This window comes from Coturnix japonica, chromosome 36 (genome assembly GCF_054131305.1).
Source record: "Coturnix japonica strain WE chromosome 36, WE-NBRP24, whole genome shotgun sequence".
Taxonomy (NCBI): domain Eukaryota; kingdom Metazoa; phylum Chordata; class Aves; order Galliformes; family Phasianidae; genus Coturnix; species Coturnix japonica.
Window position 1 is genome coordinate 3007750 of NC_140698.1, and position 27251 is coordinate 3035000.

General features: G+C 48.9%; 1 protein-coding gene across 1 annotated transcript; it reads left to right on the top strand.

Moving 5' to 3' along the window:
• The first annotated feature begins 6000 nt into the window (after positions 1-6000).
• Positions 6001-13688, top strand: LOC146755111 (uncharacterized). The gene is made up of 7 exons (XM_085526448.1): positions 6001-6603; positions 10649-10717; positions 10859-10930; positions 11022-11123; positions 11836-11979; positions 12628-12769; positions 12955-13688. The coding sequence occupies exons 1-7, from the start codon at positions 6591-6593 to the stop codon at positions 13049-13051; spliced, it is 639 nt and encodes a 212-aa protein (XP_085382574.1). The 5' UTR covers positions 6001-6590; the 3' UTR covers positions 13052-13688.
• The last annotated feature ends 13563 nt before the right edge of the window (positions 13689-27251 follow it).

Consider the following 27251-nt stretch of genomic DNA (forward strand, 5'->3'; position numbering starts at 1 on the left):
AGATATAGATTCCCCTTTAAACGGGACTTGGAGCCTGAGAAAAAGAAATGGACTGATATAGAGAAAGGCATCCAAACTTTGAGAGAAAGTGCTCTGGTGGAAATGCTATACAGTCCCCACTTCAACCGTAATGACCCGAACCAATTACATGATCCTGAGACAGTCCGTGTTCCACGACAAATGTGGCGTGACTTTACAAGGGCTGCTCCATGAAAGCATGCCAGTGCACTTGCATTAGTATATGGCCAAGGGGAAAGGTAACCCCTTGTGAATGAACTAATTGCTAAACTTCAGGAGCTTCAATTATTTATAAGCACTACAGAAGTTAATCATTATACTTCAGCCATTGCCAAAATAGCTGAAAGGTTAAACACAATGGAGGGAACACAAAATGATATTATTGACATGTTGACTAACGTGCCTGATGTAGATGAATCCATGGAGGTACCAGATGATGGGGACCAGGATTCCCACGATCGCCTATTGAGAAAGCTAAACAACATGAGTTCCTCTCGACCTGTATCATCGAAAATCTCAACCATAAAAAAGAGACGTCCTTGTATTCAAGCAAATGACAACAGTAAGACACCTCGTATTCAAGCAAATGACAACGATAAGACCATGCATTTTGCCTTGTTGTATTTCTTGAGTAATCATGTGGAGGATATAAAGAAGTGGTATAATTCATCCACTTCTGCACTTCAGGCACGAGTGAAAAGAATTACAATGCAAAACAAACACCAAGGTGAACTCTTCCAAAAGGGGGAAAGTTCCCGTTGCTGCAAGCCACCGAGGTAAACAATAGAGGGGCCCTGCCCCCAGCCAGGGTGGGGAAAGGTACAATAGAGTATACTGAACTGTGTGGATTAAGTGGCCTGGCACATCTCAACCACAGAAATATAAAGCCTTGGTGGACACTGGTGCACAATGCACCCTAATGCCCTCAAGTCACCAAGGGACACAACCAATATATATCCATGGAGTGACTGGGGGTTCCCAAGAATTGACTATGTTGGAGGCCGAAATAAGCCTCACTGGTAAAAACTGGCAGAGACACCCTATTGTGACTGGTCCTGAGGCTCCATGTATACTGGGAATCGATTACCTTAGGATGGGATATTTTAAGGATCCCAAGGAATATCGCTGGGCCTTTGGGATAGCTGCTGTTAACACAAATGGTGTTATGCAGTTGTCAGCTTTACCTGGTCTGTCAGATGATCCTTCTGCTGTGGGGTTGCTCCACGTAAAAGACCAAGAGGTACCAATTGCCACCAAAGTGGTTCACAGACGGCAGTACCGCACCAATAGGGACTCATTGCTCCCCATTCACAAGCTAATTCGCCAATTAGAGAATCAGGGAGTGATTAGCAAAACTCACTCGCCTTTTAACAGCCCCATATGGCCAGTGCGTAAAACCAGTGGGGAATGGAGGCTGACGGTGGATTACCGTGGCCTGAATGAAGTCACACCTCTATTAAGTGCTGCTGTACCAGACATGCTAGAACTCCAGTATGAATTGGAGTCAAAAGAAGCTAGGTGGTACGCCACCATTGACATTGCTAATGCTTTCTTTTCCATCCCATTGGCTACAAAATGCAGGCCACAGTTTGCTTTTACCTGGAGAGGTATTCAGTATACCTGGAACCGTTTACCACAAGGGTGGAAGCACAGCCCAACAATTTGCCATGGATTGATCCAAGCTGTCTTGGAACAGGGTAATGCTCCCGAGCACTTGCAGTATATTGATGATATTGTAGTGTGGGGCCATACAGCAGCAGAGGTTTTCAAGAAAGGGAAACAGATAATCCAAATTCCCTTGCAAGCTGGTTTTGCCATTAAGCGCAGCAAGGTGAAGGGGCCTCTCCAGGAAATCCAGTTCCTAGGTATAAAATGGCAAGATGGACGTCGTCACATCCCAGCAGATGTGACTGACAAAATCACTACTATGTGTCCGCCCACAAATAAAACAGAGACCCAATCTTTTCTGGGAGTAGTGGGCTTTTGGAGAATGCATGTCCCAAACTACAGCCACATAGTGAGCTTCCTCTATCAGGTAACACGGAAGAAGAATAATTTCTCATGGGGTCCTGAGCAGCAGCAGGCTTTTGAGCAGATAAAACAAGAAATAGCCCGTGCCGTGGCCTTGGGGCACCGCATATGTCTCAAGCCACCTGGTGGTTACCTCCACCGTGGTGAGTACATAATGCTTACCATTACGAGTCTTTGGCAGGGTGATATAATCAATCTGCCATGCCTCCCCATATTTATACTTTTCCCATCGCCCTTCCCCCCAGAGAGGTCTCATCCTCTTGGCCTGTTTGATCATGGCACAGGTGTCACAATCATGGATGATCTGCGCAATAGCGTCCATAGTTATGTCCACCCCTTGGTCTCTAGCCCACTTATGTGTTCCATCTCTGCCTTGATGGCCTGAGGTCTCATGGGCCCACTGAGCTAGAAATAACTCTCCCTTATTCTGCCAGTCCAGGTCTATCTCAGCCACCTCAATTCTGGCAGCTCGATCTACCTGGTGGTTATTTTGTTGCTCCTCTGTCGCTCGACTCTTGGGCACGTGGGCATCTACGTGACGCACCTTTAGGACCATGTTCTTTATTCGGGCAGCAATGTTCTTCCATAGTTCAGCGGCCCAAATAGGTTTACCTTTCCGCTGCCAGTTGTTTTGCTCCCATTGCTGCAACCACCCCCATAAGGCATTGGCCACCATCCATGAGTCAGTATAGTGGTAAAGCACTGGCCATTTCTCCCACTCAGCAATGTCTAGGGCCAGCTGGACAGCCTTTACCTCCGCAAATTGACTCGATTCTCCTCTTCCTTCCGTGGCCTCTGCAACTTGTTGTGTGGGGCTCCACACTGCAGCCTTCCATCTGCAATGTTTCCCAACAATGCGGCACGATCCATCAGTGAACAAGGCGAACTTCTTTTCGTTTTCCGGAAGTTCATTGTATGGGGGAGCCTCTTTGGCGCGTGACACCTCTTCTGCTGGTGGTGCTTCAAATTTTTTACCTTCGGGCCAGTCCATGATCACTTCTAGGATCCCTGGACGGCTGAGGTTCCCCATCCGGGCCCGCTGTGTGATTAGTGCAACCCACTTACTCCATGTGGTGTCTGTGGCATGGTGAGTGGAGGGAACCTGCCCTTTAAACATCCAATTCAGCACTGGAAGTCGAGGTGCTAGGAGAAGCTGTGTTTCGGTGCCAATTACCTCAGAGGCAGCCCGGACCCCTTCATATGCGGCTAAGATCTCCTTCTCAGTTGGAGTGTAGCCATCTTCCGACCCCCTGTATGCTCTACTCCAGAATCCTAGGGGTCGGCCTCAGGTCTCATCTGAGGTTCTCTGCCACAAGCTCCAAGTGGGACCTTTCTCCCCAGCAGCCGTGTAAAGGATGTTCTTCACATCCTGTCCCATCCGTACTGGCCCCAGGGCCACAGCACGGGCTATCTCTTGCTTGATTTGCTCAAAGGTCCAGCAGAGGCAACCCGAGCAAGTGGCGAGCAATAGCATACCATCCCTCTACTGAGACCATCTGGTTTGATGAGGGGGATGGTCAAAGCAGCCAATGGGCAGAATTGCGAGCCGTGTGGATGGTTATAACTAAAGAACCTGGTGACGGTGTCCTGAACATCTGTACAGATAGTTGGGCTGTGTACCGGGGGCTCACTCTGTGGATTACGCAATGGGCTACCCAGGAATGGACTATCCACACCCGACCGATTTGGGGTAAAGACATGTGGGTAGACATTTGGAATACGGTCAAACACAGGACAGTATGTGTCTACCATGTCTCTGGTCATCAACCCTTGCAGTCACCAGGAAATGATGAAGCTGACACACTGGCCCGAATCCGATGGATTGAGAATTCACAATCTGAAAATATTGCCCGTTGGTTACATCAGAAGCTACGGCATGCTGGACAGAAGATAATGTGGGCAGCCGCTAAAGCATGGGGGCTGCCTGTACAACTATCTGATATCGTTCAAGCATGTCAGGATTGCGATGCTTGCTCAAAGATGAGACCGAGACCGTTGCCTGAAACAACATCCCACATTGCTAGAGGATATAGTCCTCTTCAGAGATGGCAGGTCGACTACATTGGGCCCCTCCCTCGGTCTGAGGGGGCGAGATATGCCCTGACCTGAGTTGACACCGTAAGTGGACTGCTGCAAGCCTATCCTGTACCAAAGGCAAATCAAGCATACACAATTAAGGCACTTACTAAACTGATGTCTGCATACGGGACACCTCAAGTTATCGAGAGTGACCAAGGGACTCACTTTACTGGAGCGATGATACAGCGCTGGGCAGAAGAAAACAACATTGAATGGCGATTCCACCTGCCATATAATCCAACAGGGGCAGGCCTTATTGAACGTTATAATGGTATCCTTAAGGCTGCCCTGAAGACAGACTCTCAGTCCCTGCAGGGGTGGACAAAAAGATTATATGAAACCGTGCGGGACCTGAATGAAAGACCTCGGGATGGCAGACCCAGTGCCCTGAAAATGTTACAAACTATATGGGCCTCCCCTCTTAGGATCCAAATTACGATAATAAGGTAAAACCGCAGGTTGGTACTGAAAATAATCTTCTGCTCCCTGCCCCTGAGAATTTAGAACCGGGAATCCATAAGATAAATTGGCCTTGGAAGGTGCAGGTAGGACCCAAATGGTGTGGCCTACTTGCACCTTGGGGGAGATTATTGGAGGTGGGAGGTTCAGTCACCCCCTCGGTGATAGGTACATGGCCTACTGACATCATGGTCAATACTCCGGCCTTTATTGCTAAAGGAACACCTATTATGTCCCTATGGCAGATCAAGACTCCTCCTCTGGTGCCAGATATAGTTATACAGCCACAGATATCTGGCCAGAGGTTTATGGTATCGGAGGCCGGGACATAATCCAGTACAAGCAGAAGTATTGACCCAAGATAAGAATACGGCCTGTATCTTGCCATGGAGGGCGGATCTTCCCCTCCTAGTACCCTTGAAACATCTGTATTACTCCCCTTAAGATTGATTCTAAGCCTCTAGGACAATTACTCTGGACTGATGAAATGCAGACGGACCTGCACTTCAAGATGATTTGTCTCCGGTAACATCTATCAAGCACTGGCCCATGGAAGATCATAAACACCCATCCAATCATCATCATTTGAATAATATCAACATCTAATGCGACGGGAGATTGTATCAGCGTCGTGATTGGGTCTCTGTAATAAGGGGAACTCACCTAATCATTGGTTCACGTTGTGAAGGGGTGGAGTGTATGGGAGATCACAGTATGAACCACTGATTAATCAGCTGAGGCAAGTGTGGGGTCAGCTGTGGGAGCACAGGTGAAAGTTATGTAGCTGTGCTCCCTGGAGGGGTGGAGTTCGACTCCACCTCCTCTGAGACCTCATTTAAGGGCTGACCCTCACTGAGGCAGCATCTCTTGGAGATTGCTTGCCAGGGAGGATTGCCTCAGCTCTGGTGAGTTCCCTTTTTCTTAATACCTTCTGTATTTCTACTATTTTTCTTGTAATTGCTATTCTTGTTAGTACCAGCATAGCTACTGCCAATACAAGGGTGTTACGGAGGCTCCATGTTACACTGGGGTACTCAGGCCTTAGTGGATCGTTTTGCCAATAATCATATGTGTACAGGGGTATATAACATAGCAAAGGGGATTGTTAATGGATATATGACTTGATGGAGGGTGAATGCAAAGAATATGAGAAAAAGAATCCCAGGAGGGCGAGAATTGGCTTATCCACCCTTCGCAAGGATCCAGTTGGACTTTACTGAACTCCCTAAAACTGGGAGATATAAATATTTATTAGTGATTGTAGACCATCTTACAAACTATGTTGAGGCATTCCCTACGGCAAGGGCTACAGCACAAACAGTAGTGAAGGTACTATTAGAAAATATAATTCCTCGATATGGAATTAGAGAAGCAATAGATTCTGACAGGGGAGCTCATTTTGTGTCAAAGGTTACACGTGACACAATGAAAATTCTAAGGATTAAATGGGAATATCATACTCCTTGGCACCCTCAGAGCTCTGGTAAAGTAGAATGAATGAATGGGGAAATTAAAAAACAACTTAGAAAATTAATGATAGGAACTAAGACATCTTGGATAAAATGCTTGCTGTTAGCTCTGTTAAATATATGTGTGAAGCCCAGAACTGATCTGGGAATTTCACCTTTTGAAATGCTGTATGGTATGCCCTATAATCTTGAAATACCTCTTGGTCACCCCCATTTACAAGATGATCAATTAAAATCTTATACAATTAATGAATGGGTGCAAGGAACTACAAGAAGGATCTGATTGCACAGCAGTCCCCATTGGAGATAGCAATCCATAGGATACAGCCGGGGGATGGGGTCCTAATAAAAACTTGGAAAGAAGCTACACTAACACCACAAGGGGAAGGTTGTTTTATTTACTGCAGAAACAGCTATTTGAACCGCAGAGAGAGGATGGACTCATGCCAGCCGTGTTAAAGGACCCATCGGTGACGAGAAGTGGGAGGTAGCTCCCGGGAGTGACAACCTGAAACTCACACTGCGACAAGCCCAATGGGTATTCCAGGTAAAGGCTTCCCCTGAAGAACACTACTGCTGCTGAGAAGAACTAAAAAAACCCCTCGTAGCTGGTTGCAACCCAGTTGACGAGTGAGGCAGAGGAGAGAATTGTGGAGAAAGATGGGCCTTAGGGGTATCCATTGGTACTTGGGGATTCTCACAGTGATCACATTTTGTATAGCAGCACAACGCCACCCACACCAAGCTTCCTTACATCCCTGTGTGACCTGGTACCTATACAGCCCAGTCTAAACCAAAAGGGTTACTATTTTTGCCTAAGCTCAAACCCAGGGAGGGGATACTGTAACCACCCAGGCTCATATTACTGTGCCTATTAGGGATGTGAAACTATTGCCTCAGATTCGGCACCTGGGGCTGGGGAGGATAAATATCTACAAGTAGGGCATGGACCCTATGGGTGCATACCTCCTAACCGAAACCCACAGTTGGGAAGATGGGCTGTGTGGGGATTTAAGACAGAGAGAGAGAGAAACATCTGCCAGCAACTATGGATAAATGTAACGAATCCAGATAACCCAGTGTGGCTGTTAGGAAAAATATGGGGTGTAAGTGACTTGCGGAATCAAACTCTATAACACATAGATGGGTTATAAAGCAGGTATGTTTATTCCAGCGCTGGGTGCAAGGGGGATAGCTCCACCAAACTTGCACACGGACTTGTAAAATCGTGACACAGATATAGGTACATCTCATACATAGTCAATGATTTCTCAGAATTCTGATACATATTCAATAGTTGTTTAGCATGCAGACCCCCTCTTGTTCTTATCAGGGGGATGCAACTCCTCTTCTGGTATTTACAACATCTATTCTCCTCCTTGCCTGATGTCTTCTGTGAGGTCTCACTCCTTATCTGCATCCTTCCTGCTCTCCCAGGCCCCTTGTTTCCTTTAAACAAAGAGGGAAGGAAGGGAGGGGTGCTCTGGGGGGGGAATGGGAGGGGTGGAGGAGGGTTGATGTCAGACTGTGAAATCAATTTTTTTTTCTTAATTCTGCTTCAGAAACAACATCTGATTCCCACACTCTCTGCTTGATATTTTGTCTTTTGATGCAAACACGTAAGCCCCATTGGTGCCTGGTTCAGCAGTTCAGCTTCCTTTGCGCCCTTTGCCTGGTTGTAGGGAAGGTGGCAGGCTCTGATTCAATGAGGGTGTTGTATGGACACAGTATTTATCGCCATGTATCCAAAGGTGCAACAGTTTCTGGAAACCCAGGTGGGATCCTATAGGTGATGGTTCTCTCGCCACCAAGTATCCAGTTGTCAGCAGTGGGTGAGTTCACTGGGGCTTTGGGGATGGGAGGTGCCAACTAGCAAGCCTTCAATATCTGCTACTGAAATCAGACTTGGAAGCATGTTACACGTGAGAAATACACTTGGTGCAGGAAAGGGGATTTCCTTAGCCATCAAAAAAAGATGAAACTGCAGATCTATCAACAAAAATGTAAGCACATGACACTTGACTTGGCGGGTCTGTGGGAAGGTCAGCTTCTCCATGTTTGTATTTCAGCCATCATCCTCCACACTGGAGAGGATTTATCCGCTTGGCTTGCTTAATTGCAGCACGTTTCACACGCGTGGATAACCTGTGCATATTGCGTCACTACCCCTGTGGCCTGAGGTGGTGCACCAGGCTGGAAATAATGCCTTCTTGGGGTTGTTGAAGCTCTGCAAAAGTTTGCCAAGCAAAGTTGTGGATGCTCCATCCCTGGAGGTGTTCAAGGCCAGGCTGGATGGAACTCTGGGCAGCAAGACTCTGTGGGTGGCATCTCTGCCCGAGGCAGTGGGGCTGGGGTTCTGAGTTCTTCACTGTCCCTTGCAAGCCAAGCCATTCTATGATTCTGCATTTCTATGATGTAAGCACCAGCCCCACACAGCCCTGGTGCAGTGCATCACAAGAGCAGCAGCCTGCGGGGAGCCACCACCTGGAATCACAGAGATGTGAGGTCACAGTGCCCCATCCTATGACTGTGCTGAGCTGCGTCATGAGCTCACGAGGCCTGGCCGCAGTCTTGGCTCAGTGCGACACTCACTGTGGCTGCAGCGGTGGTGTTGGAAGCGTGGTGCAAGTGTGGGGGTGGCCATGGACCCTGCCCGCCTTGTCCTCTTCCTCCTATTGGTGGCCATGAGTTTCCAGGAGAGCTGTGCTGCTCTGTGGCGAGCACGGGGAGCAGGTGAGTGGGTAGAGATGGGACCCAAACTGAGCAGCGCTGGGAGCAAGAAGTCAGGCTGTGTCCCCACGGCCCTGTAATACACTTGCCTGGGGCCTGCCTTCCATGGGGGTGTTGCTGGGTAGGGGGTGATGGGCAGCACTGCAGGAGCCGGGCAAGAGCCCGTGGCTGCGCTGCTCCCCAGGGCTGGCTCCAGCCATGCCAGGCTGTGGCTCTGCTAATTGCTGGCTGGAGCACAGCCTTCGTCCTGGGAGATGCCCGGGGAGAGTTCAGAAGAGGCGTGCTGGGCGTGCATGAGCATTTCTGCTTCAGGCTCATGGCACTCCCCAGTTTCCAAGCCAGAGCCCCAGTCCACAGCCCAGGGGAAGAGACAGGTGTGCTTTCCTCCAGTGCCTCAGTGTGACCTTGCTGTCCATCAGAGGCCTCCCAGTAAGAAAGCCCTGGGGGGGCTGCATCTTCTTCCACGTAATCTGTGAGAGATGTGGCACGTGGCCCGGAGAGAGCACTGCATACGCTGCCAGGTGCCAGCCTACAGGTCATCCCGTCCACCCTGCAACTTTGGAAATCATGACCTGAGTTATTCTCCACATCCAGTTACTGAGGGAGAAGGAGATCACACCATATAGTGCATATAGTGGGAATTTCTCTCATCTGTTCTTGATTCTAGATGATGAGCTTCGTGCTCCCTTTCCGGATGCTCCTTTGGATCCGGACTTCATGCCTGTGCCTGGGGGACAACCCAGGGGTAAGTTGTGAGTGTCTGTTTCCTTGGAGGCTGAAACGTTCATGCTGTCATGGTTTACCTGGGTGCAATTTTACTGGAGATCCTCTCCAGGTCTTCCAAGCCTGTTTGTGCCCGGAAGGGTTTGCACAGATGAGCCATGAGTATTTTTTCTCTCGGAGAGCTGCCACGTTTCAGTGGGAAGGTTACCGCTGCCCCTCTGCAGCTGAGGGAGCCCAGACCTTTGTATTTGGGCTGTGGCATTCCCCAACCACTGCCAGACCCTACAGGTCACTCAGGGAAAAGGAGGCCCCCACATGTGCCGGAAGCTCTCCTCACCTGTGTCTGATCACACTTGTGTCTGCAGGCCCTGCTGGTGAATCTGCAGAACTGAATCCTGCCTACGATCCTGAGGGTGAGACTGGAGGTAAATCAGCAGGCTTCATTTCCTTGATATTTGTTCATATTTGGCTGGGACGGTTCATCGAGTGTTCTGCGTTTAACCGGACAGAGGGTTCTTCTCCCCGAGAAGCATGGATGGTCATCGTTTCTTGGGAGCTCCGTGCTGTCAGCATTGTGTTGGCTTTGTCTGTGTATCTACGAGGTCTCCCAGTAAGAAACTTTCAAGGGGCCAAGTGTTCTTCCACGAGGTCCCTGAGAATTGTTTCCCACGGCCTGGAGACAGTATTTGGGAAGCTGTGGAATAGCAGCCAGCAGGTCGCCTCTGGCCTCTGTGCAGCTTTGGAATTTCCCCCCCGTGTCATTACCTGAGCCACTTCCACCACTGCAGCTCACTAAGGAAAAGAGAGATGGGCACATGCAATGGGAACATTTCTCCTCTATCCGTGATGACAGCTGTGTCTCCAGGAAGTGGCTTACCAAAGCTGAGGTTTACCCCACTCCATGCAGTTTAGAGCTGGGGTGAACTCCAGGAGGGCGTTCCTCTGGGCAGTTCCACACAGGATTAGTTAAGCACGATGGTGAGGCCCCTGTAGGCAGCCCGGAACTGTTTCCGAGGCGCTCCTGTGCGGAAGGGAGAGAATAGTGTTGTGAAGGAATCCCTGGCTTTAATTGCATCCTGCGACCTTGTGGCTGAAAGGGATGCTCAGTAGCAGTTGCTCTGTCCTGCGTTCATTTGCAGATTTGACTAGAGGAGTTGATCCAGCTTCCTCTCTGAGATCTGGAACTGAAACTCTGTCGGATCGCGCAGGTACGTCATAGCTTTGAAATTCTTCAGAGAGCTTTTGCTGCCCGTTTCAGTGCCATTTCATGGCACAGTCCCCTGTACGCTCTGCTACTCAGTTGATGCTGTATTGTGTGACTGAAACTTTTCATGGGTCTTTGGTTGCAGAAGTGCCCCCAGTGTGGGCCTTGCCCGGTCATCGGTTTCCTCCTGTGCTGGAGCCCAGCTGGAATCCCAGCAGTGAGTACTCTGTCTTCACTGACCTGGCTGACTCGCCGCTGATCTTCAAAACTTCATGCATGTGATATTTAACTTCATACATTCTGTTAAGGTCCGGAAAGAGAAGAGGATGAATCCAAACGAGGAAAATATTCTCAGGGCTCATCCTGTCTCCTGAAGCGATTGCTGAAGGAAATGGAGAAGGCAGAGCGTGGTGGGTATACTTCAGTCTGTTCACTGTGGGACCTGGGAAGCTGAGGTGTGATATACAGGTGTGGGCAGGCTGTAGCCTGCACAGCAGGAAGGGATGGGTCAGAGCCATGCTGCAGCCGTGTTCCATGTATCACCTTGCAGGTGCTTTCAAGCACCAGAGCTGGTCTGCTGCCAGATGGTCTGCATCCAGCCAAGACCCAGAGGCAGCTGCTCCCCCAGCACAACCATTACTTGTCAGAGCTGCTTTGTGCAGTCATTGGCACCCAGATGGCAGCAAGTGGCAAAGTGGCAAGCGCTGTGCTTCTGTTCATCCAAAGCCCTCCGTGCAACTGAGCAAGTTCAAGGCAGGAGGAGCATCCCGAGCAGGGTTGGCTGCCTTTGCTAATGCTGGAAATGAGGTGGAGATGCTAATTCTGAAGGCTTGGACTGTGTGTTAGAGCTTGGATTTCAGCCTGCAGCTACCTGGCTGTGACGGGCTGGTGACAGCACAGAATGTGAGGGCCTTGCACAGGAGCTGATTCCTCAAGAGGTGTGAGGGAGTCAGGATTGTCCAATAGCTGGGAGGGCCCAAATGCCCTTGGGTAACAGAGGGGCTCACAGTGTACTTGGGGGTGGGGGGGCCTGGACTTTACCTGAGCTCGGGATTGGAGAAGCTCAGTTTTTGATGAGGGCACGTGACATCCCAATCCTACTGCCCCGCTTTCTTTCTAAAGGAACAGACCAACAAAGTGAGCGGGATGCACTCCAGGAAGGTGGATATCCCACACTGCCGGTCCCGGATGCGCTGCAGGAAGGCGGATATCCCACACTGCCCGTCCCGGAGAGAGGAATGCAGGCAGCACCAACCGGCATGCCAGGTGATTTCTGTCCTATGATCATACGGTGTCACGAACCAGAATCACTGCGTGCCTGCAGCCTCTTGCTGCCAGTTCTTGCACACCAGGTCAGCAGCCAGACCTGAGCGTGTGAGCATAGAGCACATGTAAAAGAAGCCAGGGGTGGCTCTCTGAAAATGGCTGGCCTTCGTGGGGTGTGGAGAGTTGTTCCAGCAATGTGCCAGAGAAGGTACTTGCAGACCTCTGTGACCCTGCTCAGCTCCCACCGCTCCCGGATCGCAGAGTTTGCCCTTTTGGAACGAAGCCACCTGAGGGTGATGAGCAGGGTCTTGCGTGGTAGGAGCCTGCAGGAGTGTTTCTCCCCTGGGCTGGCTCTGGCTGTGCCCTGTGCTGGCTGAAGCCTGACCTTCAGCCTGGGGGGCGTCCCACAGGAGAGCTCAGGACACGCATGCCGGGAAAAGCATGAGGGATTCTGCTCTGTAGCTCTCCCCACGGACCAAGCCCAGACCCCAGGGTACAGCCCCAGCTCTTGGCCCAGAGAAGGACACGGGTAGTGCCTGTGCATCCTCTCCGTACCCAACGAGAGGTGGAAGCAATCCTTCTTGTCCTCCAGTGCTTCGGCACCAGAGACGGAGGCACCCACTGACAGGTGTGACCCCAGGGTGCCAGGGATGAACACAGGCAAAAGCACAGAGGCTGCTGCTCACAGATCTGTGCGGAAGCGCCGCATTCCGGTGACAGTCTCAGCGATGCTGCTGCCTGCGCTGGTGCTGGCCGTTGGTGTTGTGATATGGGTGCTCAAAAACTACCTGTGAGTTGGCCTTTTCCCAGAACACCTTATTGCTGCATTTGGCAATGAAGCATTTGTGGTGCCAGGATCCTGGACGGCCATATCAGCTGCTGGCAGTACACTGCCAGGACTTAGGTTGCAAAGTCTTTCAAGTTTCCCCTTATTTCCTGTCAGTGAGTAGTGCTTTCTGAAACTCATTCTCACAGAGCGCGCAAGAGGGAAAAGAGAGCAGCAGAAGCAGCAGATGGAGCTGGGGAAGGCAACGAGACAGACTCTGACCCAGTCAAACAAGAATCTTCGTAATAGATCCAGTCCGTTCCATTCTGCCATTGAAGAGGCCAGAAGTCTTCAAGGTCATCTGGAAGACCTGGAGCTTGAACTCAAAGCCATGAAAGAGATCCTTGGGAACAGTCCTGAGTGCTGCCTTCTGTCAGAGGACGGCCCTGAATGTGAGAGCAGAGCTTTTGTCCTTCATCCTGCATTCTCCAGGACAGGTATCACCAGCAGTTTGAAGATTCTTAGCTCGACACAGCTACATTCCTGTTGAGGGTCCTAATGAGGACCCAGAAAACGAGCTTCCTCTGACTGCCGGACAATGCGTAATGTCTTTGGAGATGTGGGTGAGAATGGCTGGTTTCAGGGAGAGCTGACAGATGGCACAAGAGGACTGGTCCCTTCCAATTTGGTTGCGGAGCTTTCAGATGATGAACTGGATACACCTGGAGATCCTGTCAGAATTCCTGCACTGCTCCATCTGCAAGACTACCATTGCTCCACTCAATGGAACAACTCGATGTTGAGCAGAATGTGGTTGAGCTCCTTCGGGAACTCTCTGAGGCGACTGACAGTGGAACTGCATAGCTTTATTGTATATTAAAAACAACCAAACAACTGTCCCCTCCCTCTGCCTTCCCCTCGCACCCCCCCCCCCCCCCCCCCCCCCCCAAAAAAAAAAGACAAAAAAAAAAAAAAAAAACCTCAAAAAACAACCCACCCTCAATAAAACAAAAAACCAAAACCAATTAAAATCTCAATGCTGTTCTTTTTCTGGGATACACTGAGGTGACGCTTCTTCTAGCTTAGACTTTGCAATGAGTTTGTGTCACGGAGTTCTCTCTAGAGCTCACTTGGTGACAGTGGGAACAAACCCGGGGAGAGAAGGAACAAAGAACCTCCCCTCTAACAGCGCGGTGCGGCGCGACCGAGAGGGGAAGGGAAGGGAGATTGTGAATGGGTCTAGAAGGGAAAAAATGAAAAAAAACCAATGATCTGAGAATGAACAGCAGTTTAACAAACCCAGTGACACTAAGCAACGATGTTGCAGAACGGCGGGAGAAAAGCAGACGACCACACCTGTCATTGACATATGATCAGCGAATCTCGTTTATTCCTTGGCTGCGTGTACCTTTATAATACGGATAATTAGCTCATATATATTGCAAAAGTGGAGTTCATCATTGGTTCCCAATTACATACCATCCCCGAGTATCTTAACAGCTTGTTGTTATCAACTGAAAGTTACTCCCTTGCTGAGTTCACAAAACCATGGCTAGTTTCTCACCTTCACAGGGCATCCTGATGTTCTCACTGTCCTTGCAGGTGGTATGGCTGCTTGATTAACCGTGCTGTGTTTACGACCCTTCTCAGCTAACTAGCTGTAAAAAACACTCTCTACAGGACCCCACAGATTGCATTCAGAATTCAACAGTTAGTTCTGTTTCCTTTCTGAGTGCATAACAACCTGAGCAAATGAATTGAATGACGTGGCTTGTTAGTCTGGTACAAACTCTGCTGTACACTGGAACTTGGTCCATTTGTAAGCAGGACTTCGTCCATCTCTGCAGGACAGCAGAAAACCCTTTGTGCTAATTATGATGCCAAGAAGCAGAATGCAGCAAATGGCAGATGATCCAACTGCTTCAGGTGTTCATTTCCTTAAAACTGCAAATAATTTTGGACTGAGAGTTTGTAAGCAGAACAGAGCTCTTAAAGCTGTCAGAGATTATTTCTGCACTGTTCAATTCTATCTGCATAACATACATAGGATCTCAGAACTGCGTTGCTTGAACTGGTGGAACTTGTTGAAGTGAACTGGGATGAGCAAGTTTTAGAACTTAGTCAGAGTGCTGTAAAAAATGGATAATCTCATGAGTATTAAGGTACAGGATTGCTATTTCTGCACTGAATTTGTTTTTATTTTACATGGCTGTGATCTGAAAGTTGCTTGAAATGCAGGCACCTAGGCACTGTTGTGTAACTGAATTTCACACATGATAGGTCCTGAAAGATCCTGGAACCTAAAACTCTGACTTGTTTTAAGTCTGCTGCTTGAATCTAATCAGGGTCATACTGTCTGTGTGCAGTGTTTCTTTCCCTGTAATGCTCCACATCATTTCATTTTGGGAATTGTGAAGCATTTGAAATATTGAAGGAAATGGACTATGTGCCATAACTGTTGTTAGAACAAACTATGTCTGGTGTGATCTTATGCATAGGTTCTGTAACTGCTCTTCACAGCTCAGGTGTTTGACCTTCCTTTTGGTGAAGTGATGAAATACTGCTGCTTTCTATTTGTGCTTCTAGGCACCTTGAAGCTCTTAGGAATAGAACAATTGTCTCCAGTTCTTTTCAATGATATCAGTAACAGCTCGAGTGTTGCTGCCCACTAGGTAGACCCAAAGAAGCAGATTACAGTGAAACAACACACGAGCTGGACCTGCATGAGGATCACTTTCAAGACAGTGGCTCTGTTGCTTGAAGCCTATTTGCTTCTTCCTGCCGACACTCTATTACCAAATATCAACAACCTCTTTCATGATTCAACTTGCAAACGTTTGACACTAACCCTTGTGTTTCTGTGCCTTCCTAGGTGATTCGAGCCCTTGTCAACCCCAGAGATCCAAACCAAGTAGTGATGTGCAGTGTGTTTCCATCGATGGAGAGTTCTTATTAAGCATGAATCACTGCAATTCGGATGACAGCCTTCCACATGGTAACAGTGATGGACACAAGGGGCTCATCCACGTTCATGCTCTCATATCTCCTGGCTCTGCTGAAGATGCTGACCTGAGCCTGCCAGACACAGCAGTCACCTGCCTGGATTGCAACCCAGCGCCTTTGCAGTGCTGCCCATCCCAAGCACAGCCCGAGTGCCCCAACAGCAGCACCACCATGCAGGAGCAGGTCAGCATCAGTGAGGTGAAGCTGAGCATCTTAGATGGGGACTTAGAGTCAGGCTGCCAGTCCCAGGCACCAGGCACTTACATGCTCAGTCATCGCCTCGACTGCATTCCGAGTCTTCATTCACAGGGACTGGGATGAATGCAACAAACAGCAAGGCAGCTCAGCTTGCAACACTCTGGCTGTGGGGTTCGTGCAGGCAGAGCTTTGGGTTCCCATTTTGCCTGGCTTTGGGATGTCTGCAGCAAGATCTCTACCATTTTGTATGGGAGCAAATAATCTCTAGCATCCAGGTTGCTGCTCATGATAATCCCAGTCTTTCTGGCTGTTGCTTTGTGATACTTTTCAAAGTTTTTGGATACTCTTTGATGCCTTGGCTGCTCCCTAACACCTCTGTCCTCCTGCCATGTTGACTCATGTCTCCCACTTTTAAGCTGGCTTTGCAGATCATCTCCAGCCCTGTCATCATCACGCTGCAGCAGGAGGTGCTCATCTGGCCCAATGTCTGGCAGTACTGCTTGTTCTACAGATGAGCAGCTGCCTCCTCATCTCTTCAGCTACAGTAGTTTTTCTCAGGGAAGTTAGATGCAGTCATGCTCCTCTGGATTTGGTGTGTTAAATCCATGCTGCATGGCAGCAGTCAGTGCAATACAAAGGTGTTCTGTGTGCCACAGCATTTCTCCAGGGGCTGCCAAAGGTAGAAGCACAACACGGCACCATCCTTCTGACAGTAATGTCTGTGAGTTTTAGACATGTGAGCACTGCATCATCTCCAGCATGTCAGTGCTTTTCCACACCAACCTGACTCTCGCACTCTCTGCACTGAATGTAACTATGCTCTTGTGGAGACAAATGCTTTCTGTCACATCCTCCATCCCTGCAACCATTTGCCGGTAGGCAGCTCTTGCAGAAGAATCAAGCAGAACCTTTTGCTCACCCTACAGCATGCAAATGCTATGAAAGCAGAAATAACCTGGCATGCTCTGGGTCTGCAAGGCTGCACAGATGGGAGAGGTAGATTGTGTTTTTGCAGTGGAATTTTCCAGTATTTTCAGTACATAGTGTAGGCCCTAACTGAATGTATAACCCTCTTGTAAAACAGCTGTATAAGTAGTTTTTCCACCAAGAAAGTTGCTGAACATAGTTAAGTTCAGACTGGGGGCATTCTGACATGGGTAGAATTGAGACAAGCACAAGATAAATACAGAGGGTGGGTAGAGCCCAGCACAGGACAGAATGAATGTACTGACTTTTGGAAACATTGCCCTTCTCTCCGCAGAAAAGTACAAGGCATACCTGTTATAGTTTTGCAATTTGGTTGGTGTTGGTATTCCACATCAGAACAACATGCCTCATAATGGGAGTAAAGGGGACAAGTTTTTTTTTTCTGTGAACTGCCTCAAACGGGCATGTGGGGAGGGGCACCGGAAGGGAAGTGAGGAAGGGGACGGGGTTGCTGGCCGGCTCCCTGCGAGGAGACAACGTGGTCAGAGCTTCCTGCCTTCCACAGCTCCATCGGTGAGATTGGGAACTTGGTATTCTGTTAGTTGAAACTCTCTTGTTGTTTGTTTAGCATTATTAGGTTATTAAACTGCCATTCGTTCTCAGATCACCTTTTTTTCTCCCTTATTTTTTGTTAGACCTAATCGCAATCTCCCTTCCCTTCCCCTCTCCCGAAACGCACGTGGCCGGGCCGGGCTGCGCCGCACTGTGCCGATAGAGAAAAGGGGGGGGGGCTTTTGTTCCTGCTGCCCCGGGTTTGTGCCCACTGTCCCGGAGTGAGCTCTAGAGAGAACTCCGTGACATTTTTTGGTGGAGAATGCGGGCAGAGCTCTGGGCAATGTTTTGGACAGTAATTAGGTGGTTTTTTTCAGCAGCCCTGTATGTAGGACTGATAGTCCGTAGGTTCCTGTGGTCCTGGCTTAAGGACTTCCTGATGTTGGGGGTAGGGGTAGATTTATTAAGCCGATGGCTGGCAGGGATAGAGATATCTGCCTGGCTCCCTTCCAGACTAACGAACATCACAGGCACCGTGCTTGAACTGGCTCACGAATGCTCTGAATTCCTTAAGTATGACTGGGGTGTCAATTGGAATACTGTGTTGTTAGTCTCTCTAATTGTAGTAGTTTACTATAAATTGCAGAGAGACTTGCAAAGAATAGTGCAGAGAGACTCAGGAAAAGGGCCAGAAGCATCGGGACCCCCAGTATCAGGTAATCTCACCCCTGAACACCAGAGCGACCTTGGGAAATTAATAGAACCCCTGAGTGAGTGTGGGAGATCAGGGGGATCTCAGAACGAATGGCTTATGAAAAAGATAGAGAGTCTCGAGAATGAGATCCAAATCCTAAGGGGAAGGCAACAAGTTAATCCCAGCCGACCACAGGAAGCACCAGCATCAGTGTCAGTCGCCCCAATGGAAGGCCAGAGATGGGAACGTGTGCCCTCACGTCTGGAATGGATGGAGGAAGTAGAGGAAGATCCGGGCGAGGGACCCTCCCCAAAACCACCAAGGAAGGCAACTCAGAAGACTAACAGACATGGAGAAGATAGTGACGATGAAGGCCAGAGATGGGAACGTGTGCCCTCACGTCTGGAACGGATGGAGGAAGTAGAGGAAGATCCTGGTGAGGGACCCTCCCCAAAACCACTGAGAAAGGCAACCCAGAAGACTAACAGACGCGGAGAAGATAGTGATGATGAGGGAAAAGTCACTGTTTCCTCTACTCGTAAACCTCTGAAAATTACTGAAATCCAAAGTGCGAGAAAGGAGTTTGCCCGACTCCCAGGTGAATGCCTTGTCACTTGGCTGCTCCGGTGTTGGGACAATGGGGCCTCCTGCATGTCCCTAAGCTGCGATGAGGCTCGTCAATTAGGAAACATTGCTCGGGACTCATCTATTGATAGAGGGATCAGCAGATGTCTCAATGGAGTCGCCAATCTCTGGGAGAGGATTCTATCAGCTGTAAAGGCAACCTGTCTTCTCAAAAGTGATTTGGAGCCTGTACTGGAAAAATGGAGTACAGCTGAGGAAGGTATCCAGTACCTGAGAGAAATGGCTGTGGCAGAAATGCTGTTCGATCCCACATTTGTCCCTGGGGACCCAGAGGATTACCATGACCCAGAAAAGGTGAGCGGTACTCCGGAAATATGCAAGAAACTCATACGGTCAGCACCAGGGAAGTATTCCAGTGTACTATTAACGAACTCTAACAGGTATGATGAGCTGGATAGGAGACCTGAAATTTTTGAGCTCATCCTTTCACTGCAAAATATCGAATACTCACTACTGCCACACCGTACCACCATCGCAGCCATCTGTAAAATGGTGGATAGAATGGACCAAATGGAGAGAAGACAGGACAACATGCAGAAGAGCTGGTCTGTGGCAAGGAACCACAGTGAACCTGTGGCAGTCTCAGCTGTCAGACGCAAACGCACACCTGTCCGAGTGAAGGACCGCAGTGAGCCTATGTCACGTGGTGCCATGTGGAACTACCTGCGTGACCATGGAGAGGATATGAAGAAGTGGCATGACGAACCCAATTTTGTACTGCGAGCACGGGTAAGAAAATTACAAAAGAAGTCAGCCACTACTGAGGTTGCCTCTACCGCCTCAGACAACCAATAGAGGGGCCCTGCCCTCAGCCAGGGGGGGGAGAGGGATAATAGAGTGTATTGGACTGTGTGGATTCGGTGGCCTGGCACATCAGAACCACAAAAATATAAAGCACTGGTAGATACCGGTGCACAGTGCACTCTGATACCCTCAGGTTTCGAAGGGACAGAACGGATACATATACATGGGGTGACTGGGGGTTCGCAGGAACTATCTGTTTTAGAGGCCGAGATAAGCCTCACTGGTAGAGACTGGCAGAAACATCGTATAGTGACTGGCCAGGGGGCTCCTTGCATACTTGGAATAGATTACCTAAGAAGGGGACATTTCAAGGACCCCAAAGGATACAGATGGGCTTTTGGAATAGCTGCTATAGAAACAGACAATATTAAGCAGCTGTCTGATTTGCCTGGCCTATCAGAGGACCCGTCTGCTGTGGGGTTACTGCGGGTGGAAGAACAACGGGTGCCAATTGCCACGAGAACAGTACACAGATGACAGTACCGTACTAATAGGGATTCCTTGCTCCCTATCCATAAGCTCATTCAACAACTAGAAAGTCAGGGAGTAATTAGTAAGACCCATTCACCCTTCAATAGCCCCATATGGCCAGTGCACAAAGCCAGTGGAGAATGGAGGCTGACAGTGGACTATCGTGGCCTTAATGAGGTCACACCCCTATTGAGTGCTGCAGTGCCAGACAGGTTGGAACTCCAGTATGAACTGGAATCGAAAGAGTCAAAATGGTATGCCACCATTGATATTGCCAATGCATTCTTCTCTGTCCCTTTGGCCACAGACTGTAGGCCACAGTTCGCTTTTACTTGGAGGGGTGTTCAGTACACTTGGAATCATTTGCCCCAGGGGTAGAAACACAGCCCGACCATCTGCCATGCGCTGATCCAAGCCACGTTGGAACAGGGCGGTGCTCCAAAGCACCTGCAGTATATAGATGATATCGTTGTGTGGGGTGATACAGCGACAGAGGTTTTTAAAAAGGAGAACGGATAATCCAAATCCTCCTGTCTGCTGGTTTCGCTATTAAGCGAGACAAAGTGAAGGGCCCTGCCCAAGAAATCCAGTTTCTTGGGGTGAAATGGCAAGATGGGCGTCGCCACATCCCAACTGACGTGATCAACAAAATTACTGCAATGTCTGCGCCTGCTGACAAAAAAGAGACACAGTCCTTCCTGGGTGTGGTAGGCTTCTGGAGGATGCACATCCCAAATTATAGCCTCATTGTGAGCCCCCTCTATCAGGTGACCCGGAAGAAGAATAGCTTCGCGTGGGGCCCTGAACAGCAGCAGGCCTTTGAGCAAATCAAGCAAGAGATAGCCCGTGCTGTGGCCCTGGGGCCAGTACGGATGGGACAGGATGTGAAGAACATCCTTTACACGGCTGCTGGGGGGAAAGGTCCCACTTGGAGCTTGTGGCAGAGAACCTCAGATGAGACCCGAGGCCGACCCCTAGGATTCTGGAGTAGAGCATACAGGGGGTCGGAAGATGGCTACACTCCAACTGAGAAGGAGATCTTAGCCGCATATGAAGGGGTCCGGGCTGCCTCTGAGGTAATTGGCACCGAAACACAGCTTCTCCTAGCACCTCAACTTCCAGTGCTGAATTGGATGTTTAAAGGGCAGGTTCCCTCCACTCACCATGCCACAGACGCCACATGGAGTAAGTGGGTTGCACTAATCACACAGCGGGCCCGGATGGGGAACCTCAGCCATCCAGGGATCCTAGAAGTGATCATGGACTGGCCCGAAGGTAAAAAATTTGAAGCACCACCAGCAGAAGAGGTGTAACGCACCAAAGAGGCTCCCCCGTACAATGAACTTCCAGAAAACGAAAAGAAGTTCGCCCTGTTCACTGATGGATCATGCCGCATTGTTGGGAAACATCGCAGATGGAAGGCTGCAGTGTGGAGCCCTGCACAACAAGTTGCAGAGGCCACGGAAGGAAGAGGAGAATCGAGTCAATTTGCGGAGGTAAAGGCTGTCCAGCTGGCCCTAGACATTGCTGAGTGGGAGAAATGGCCAGTGCTTTACCACTATACTGACTCATGGACGGTGGCCAATGCCTTATGGGGGTGGTTGCAGCAATGGGAGCAAAACAACTGGCAGCGGAAAGGTAAACCTATTTGGGCCGCTGAACTATGGAAGAACATTGCTGCCCGAATAAAGAACATGGTCCTAAAGGTGCGTCACGTAGATGCCCACGTGCCCAAGAGTCGAGCAACAGAGGAGCAACAAAATAACCACCAGGTAGATCGAGCTGCCAGAATTGAGGTGGCTGAGATAGACCTGGATTGGCAGAATAAGGGAGAGTTATTCCTAGCTCGGTGGGCCCATGAGACCTCAGGCCATCAAGGCAGAGATGGAACACATAAGTGGGCTAGAGACCAAGGGGTGGACATAACTATGGACGCTATTGCGCAGATCATCCATGATTGTGACACCTGTGCCATGATCAAACAGGCCAAGAGGATGAGACCTCTCTGGGGGGAAGGGCGATGGGAAAAGTATAAATATGGGGAGGCATGGCAGATTGATTATATCACCCTGCCAAAGACTCGTAATGGTAAGCATTATGTACTCACCATGGTGGAGGTAACCACCGGGTGGCTTGAGACATATGCGGTACCCCATGCCACTGCCAGAAACACCATATGAGGCCTAGAGACACAAATCCTGTGGCGACATGGCACCCCAGAGAGGATCGAATCAGACAATGGGACTCATTTCAAAAATTCACTGGTGAGCACTTGGGCCAAAGAACATGGCATCGAGTGGATCTATCACATCCCCTATCACGCACCAGCCGCTGTTAAGATCGAGCGCCACAATGGTTTGCTGAAAACCACGCTGAAAGCGATGGGTGGTGGAACATTTAAGAACTGGGAGAAACATCTAGCAGAAGCCACCTGGCTGGTAAACACCCGAGGATCAGCCAACCGAGACGGCCCTACACAGTCCAACTCCCTGCGTACCGTGGAGGGAGACAAGGTTCCTGTGGTGCATGTAAAGAATATGCTGGGAAAAGCGGTTTGGGTCCTTCCAGCCTCTGGAAAGGGGAGGCCCCTCCGTGGAACTGTCTTTGCACAGGGACTTGGGTGCACCTGGTGGGTGATGCAGAAGGATGGGGATGTTCAGTGTGTGCCACAGGGAAATTTGATGCTGGGGGAGTGCAGCCTGTGATTCCATGTGTATATATATATATATATGTGTATGTACATATGTAATGCATGTTAACTACTGTTCTGTTTATATGTTGATAAAAGTTAGGCATGATGTGATGATGTGTAATAAGGGGTGGAATGTTATGATTTTGCAATTTGTTTGGTGTTGGTATTCCACATCAGAACAACATGCCTCATAATGGGAGTAAAGGGGACAAGTTTTTTTTTTCTGTGAACTGCCTCAAACGGGCATGTGGGGAGGGGCACCGGAAGGGAAGTGAGGAAGGGGACGGGGTTGCTGGCCGGCTCCCTGCGAGGAGACAATGTGGTCAGAGCTTCCTGCCTTCCACAGCTCCATCGGTGAGATTGGGAACTTGGTATTCTGTTAGTTGAAACTCTCTTGTTGTTTGTTTAGCATTATTAGGTTATTAAACTGCCATTCGTTCTCAGATCACCTTTTTTTCTCCCTTATTTTTTGTTAGACCTAATCGCAATCTCCCTTCCCTTCCCCTCTCCCGAAACGCACGTGGCCGGGCCAGGCTGCGCCGCGCTGTGCCAATAGAGAAAAGGGGGGAGGGCTTTTGTTCCTGCTGCCCCGGGTTTGTGCCCACTGTCCCGGAGTGAGCTCTAGAGAGAACTCCGTGAAAATACCTAAAAACATGAGGTTGGTAATTGACCTTATATGGAAATGAATCCTAGCAACAGTCTCGAGGAGTCTGTGAGCCTGTGATGCTCAACCAATGAGAGCCATGAGAGCATTACCTGCATTGGGTTTAGGGCATAGAACAGAATTAATTTCACTGACTGGTGTGCAATTTCTCCCTTGCCAACAGGGGATGTGCGCGCAGTATTGCAATAATGAATAAGCACTGCTGCTATCGCTGCCATCTTTGCCTAACTAGAAATCTTTGACTTTGAGAGTTTCTCACACAAGGGGAGAGAGTAAGAAAGTAAAGAGGCACAGAAAACTAAGGGAAACTGCTCTTCTTTATCTTATCTATAAAAATTGATACAACTGATGCTGTCGTGCATTTTTTTTAATTATTTATAATTTTTTGCCAATGTCGGTTAGATTGTTTTAAAATATCCACACACCAAAATCTGACTACCAAGCAAATTTAATGAAAATGAAATGAAGGTGAGTTAGCGGAAAGCACAAGGCCTTATTATATTAGGCTCTAGCAAATTTACAGGCAGTCACTGCACGAAGAGGTAGATCTGAGTTGCACATTATATGATTTCCACAAAGATTAAGGAAATCTGAAGCTTTCAATATATTTTTTTTTATTCTTTTTTCATTTCATTTTTTAAACAGCTGACCCAGACCCCAACCCTCACAGGAGCTGTAAAGATAACAGCAATAACCCGCAATGTAACTCTAATCCTAACCCTTACCCTGATTGTAAAATTGTCCCTAACTCCAAATGTAACAACAAAAATGATGCTAGAAGTTTGTAGCAAAAGGAACCTCAACCCTGATCATAATCCAAAAAACAATCATTAAGGTAACAATAATCTTTACCTTAAAAGTAATATTAATCAGAGCCCAGATGATACCTGCATCCAATCAGAAGCATGCTTTGTATTATTTAAGAGTTGTATTTTTTCCAATGAACTCTCTCTATTATCACGTCTATAAAGTAACAGAGTCTGTTCTTTTTCTCCTGACACTGTGCCTTACTCCTGACATCCCCTGGAAATGACCCAGATAGGGCACCATCAAAGTAATGCTAATAGTAATGTCAATCCTAAGGGTATCTATAGCCTCAGTGTTAATGGGACGCTAACAACAATCCCAACAGCCTTAAACATTCTGGTGGTGTGAAAGAGGTGCTGCCTTGCACATGCTGGGCAGTCCCATTGCCTGTTAAATGCAGGCGGCAGCGTAGAAACATGATGCCCGTGGTCAGAATGCCCTGTGGCAGATCCTGGCACCGGAGAACTGACCGGAGAACCATGAGAGAACTGACAACAAATCACTCGACATCAGAACCGACCCAGAGGTTATTTACAAGCCTTGGGTGACCCAGACAGGATCTCAGAGTGGTGAATGTAGGTACAGAAGTTGTTACTACTCTGTTTTCTTCTAAAAGCTGCTCAGCTGCTTTGCGTTTCAGACCATCCCTGGCTTCACTGTGTGCATCTGTCCAATTGATACCAGGTGTTTTTTTTTCATCTCAGAAGTTTGAGGGGGGGGGGGGGGGGGGAGAAGGGACATCAATTCAATTACTCATTTATTTATTGACAGACATTCATGTTTGCTACGTTTGGAGAAGTTTTTATTTGTTTGCTGTGGTTTGATTTTTTCTTTTTTTCTTTTTTTTTTTTTTTCCCCTTTCCTCCTCTTCCATCTTTGTGTTCTTCCCCTATAATCAAAAGAGAACGGATCCCCAGGGTCTGTCCCGAAGATGTTCTTTCCGTGGTCTCTGCTGCCACCTGCTGGCCAATACACGGAACTGCCTCTGTTGGGCGTTTGGTGCCGCAGGAAGCACAACGCAGATCTGAGTTCTGACCGGTCTACGCAGCAAATCCACCGATCTTTATTGCGATAAGCCCTAAAAATGGCATTGTGCATGCACTCGAACACGCAACAGGCATAGATTTCTCCTAACTCCTTGAGGAGCAGGCAAGCAGAACAACTGAGCGCACCACTGCTTGTGAGTGGGCCACCCCCATCATAGAGATGTGTGTTAGATCTTTTACCCACACCTGGACTGGCCTTGTTGTTTAACAATAACCTCTGAAATCTGAGTTACTGGTTCTACCACCTGTAGTATAGAATAGGTAGCCAATAAATGCTTTTCAACTGTGATGTATCCTTATTCTGCTCCATGCCAAACCTGTGACCAAAACCTCGTAGGGGTTCACAAAGAACTCTAGCTCTGCCAGAACCCCCATCCAGACCCATCTTGAGTTACATCCACATCTAGTTTGGCTGAAAAGGTTGGACTATAAATACTCAGTGCTTGGGCCTGTTTAACAGATATTTTTTCCTGATTATGCTGTCCATCGATCTTTTTAAACTGAACTCCTGCTCCTCTCCTCTCCTCTCCTCTCCTCTCCTCTCCTCTCCTCTCCTCTCCTCTCCTCTCCTCTCCTCTCCTCTCCTCTCCTCTCCTCTCCTCTCCTCTCCTCTCCTCTCCTCTCCTCTCCTCTCCTCTCCTCTCCTCTCCTCTCCTCTCCTCTCCTCTCCTCTCCTCTCCTCTCCTCTCCCAGAAATAAAAAGTTCTCTCCTAAGAATCATTCTTTATCCTTGCAAAAACATGGATTTCTCACCAAAATAATGCTTTTTATCCCTTTACAATAGCGTTGTTTCCCAGAAATGCTGGTTTTCATCCCCAGAAGAAGACATTTTTTCTACAAAATGGAGCTTTTTAGCCAAATATGACACATTGTTTCCAGAATACCTTTTCTCTTCTACAAATTGAGGACATTACTAACAGAAATACCTTTGCTCCTCTACAAAATAAGGACATTTCCAACAGATATATACCTTTCTGACAGATTTTAGAAAAATTTCACAGGAATATCAATACCTATACCAGAAATGAAAAGGTCTCTCTTAGGTACCACTCTTTACCCTTGCAAAAATATGGTTTTCTTACCAAAATAATGTTTTTCATCTTCACAAACAGCACTTTCTAAACATAAAGGTGGTTTTCATCACCAAAAGAAATGGATTTCTCTACAAAATTATCGTTTGTAGCCAAGTATGACACATTGTTTCCAGAATAAGTCTTTTCATCTAAAAAAGAATGACATTTCCAACAGAAATATCGATTTCTGACAAATTTTAGAAGTAGGTCACATGAATATCAATACTTCTCCCAGAAATGAAAAGTACACTCTTAGGTATCACTCTTCATCCTTGCAAAACTATGGTTTTCTTCCCAAACTAATGCTTTTCATCCCTACAAATAGCACTTTCTCGTGGCGGCTCCTCTGCGCTGGCACTGTCTACCCGGCTCCGAGCGTCTCCGGAGGGTGGGGGGAAGGGGAGGGGGGGACCGGCGTCGGCGGCTAGGCGTCGCTTCCCATGCGTCTCGACTAGGTCGGCACGGTCTACCCGGCTCCGAGCGGGCTAGGGTGCTCGGCGGCGGCTGCTAGAGGTCGCTGCCTATGCGGCTCGACTAGGTCGGCACGGTCTACCCGGCTCCGAGCGGGCTAGGGTGCTCGGCGGCGGCTCCTAGAGGTCGCTGCCTATGCGGCTCGACTAGGTTGGCACGGTCTACCCTGCTCTGTGCTTGCGCGAGGGCTCGGCGGCGGTCGCTAGGTGTCGCTGCACGTCTGCCAGCCCGTCCGTCAGCGACCTCTAGCGTCCGCGGCGGAGCAGGGTAGACCGTGCCGACGTGAGCCGGCCGCCGCTCAGCGACCCCTGGCCGCCGCCGCATGAGCTTCGGTCCGCTCGGAGCCGGGTAGACCGTGCCGACCAACTCGAGCCGGACATGCAGCGACCGCTGGCCAGCGCGGAGGCTCGTGTGCGCCGGCACGGTCCAGCCTCTCCCGGCGGGCTCCGTTCGGTTCGG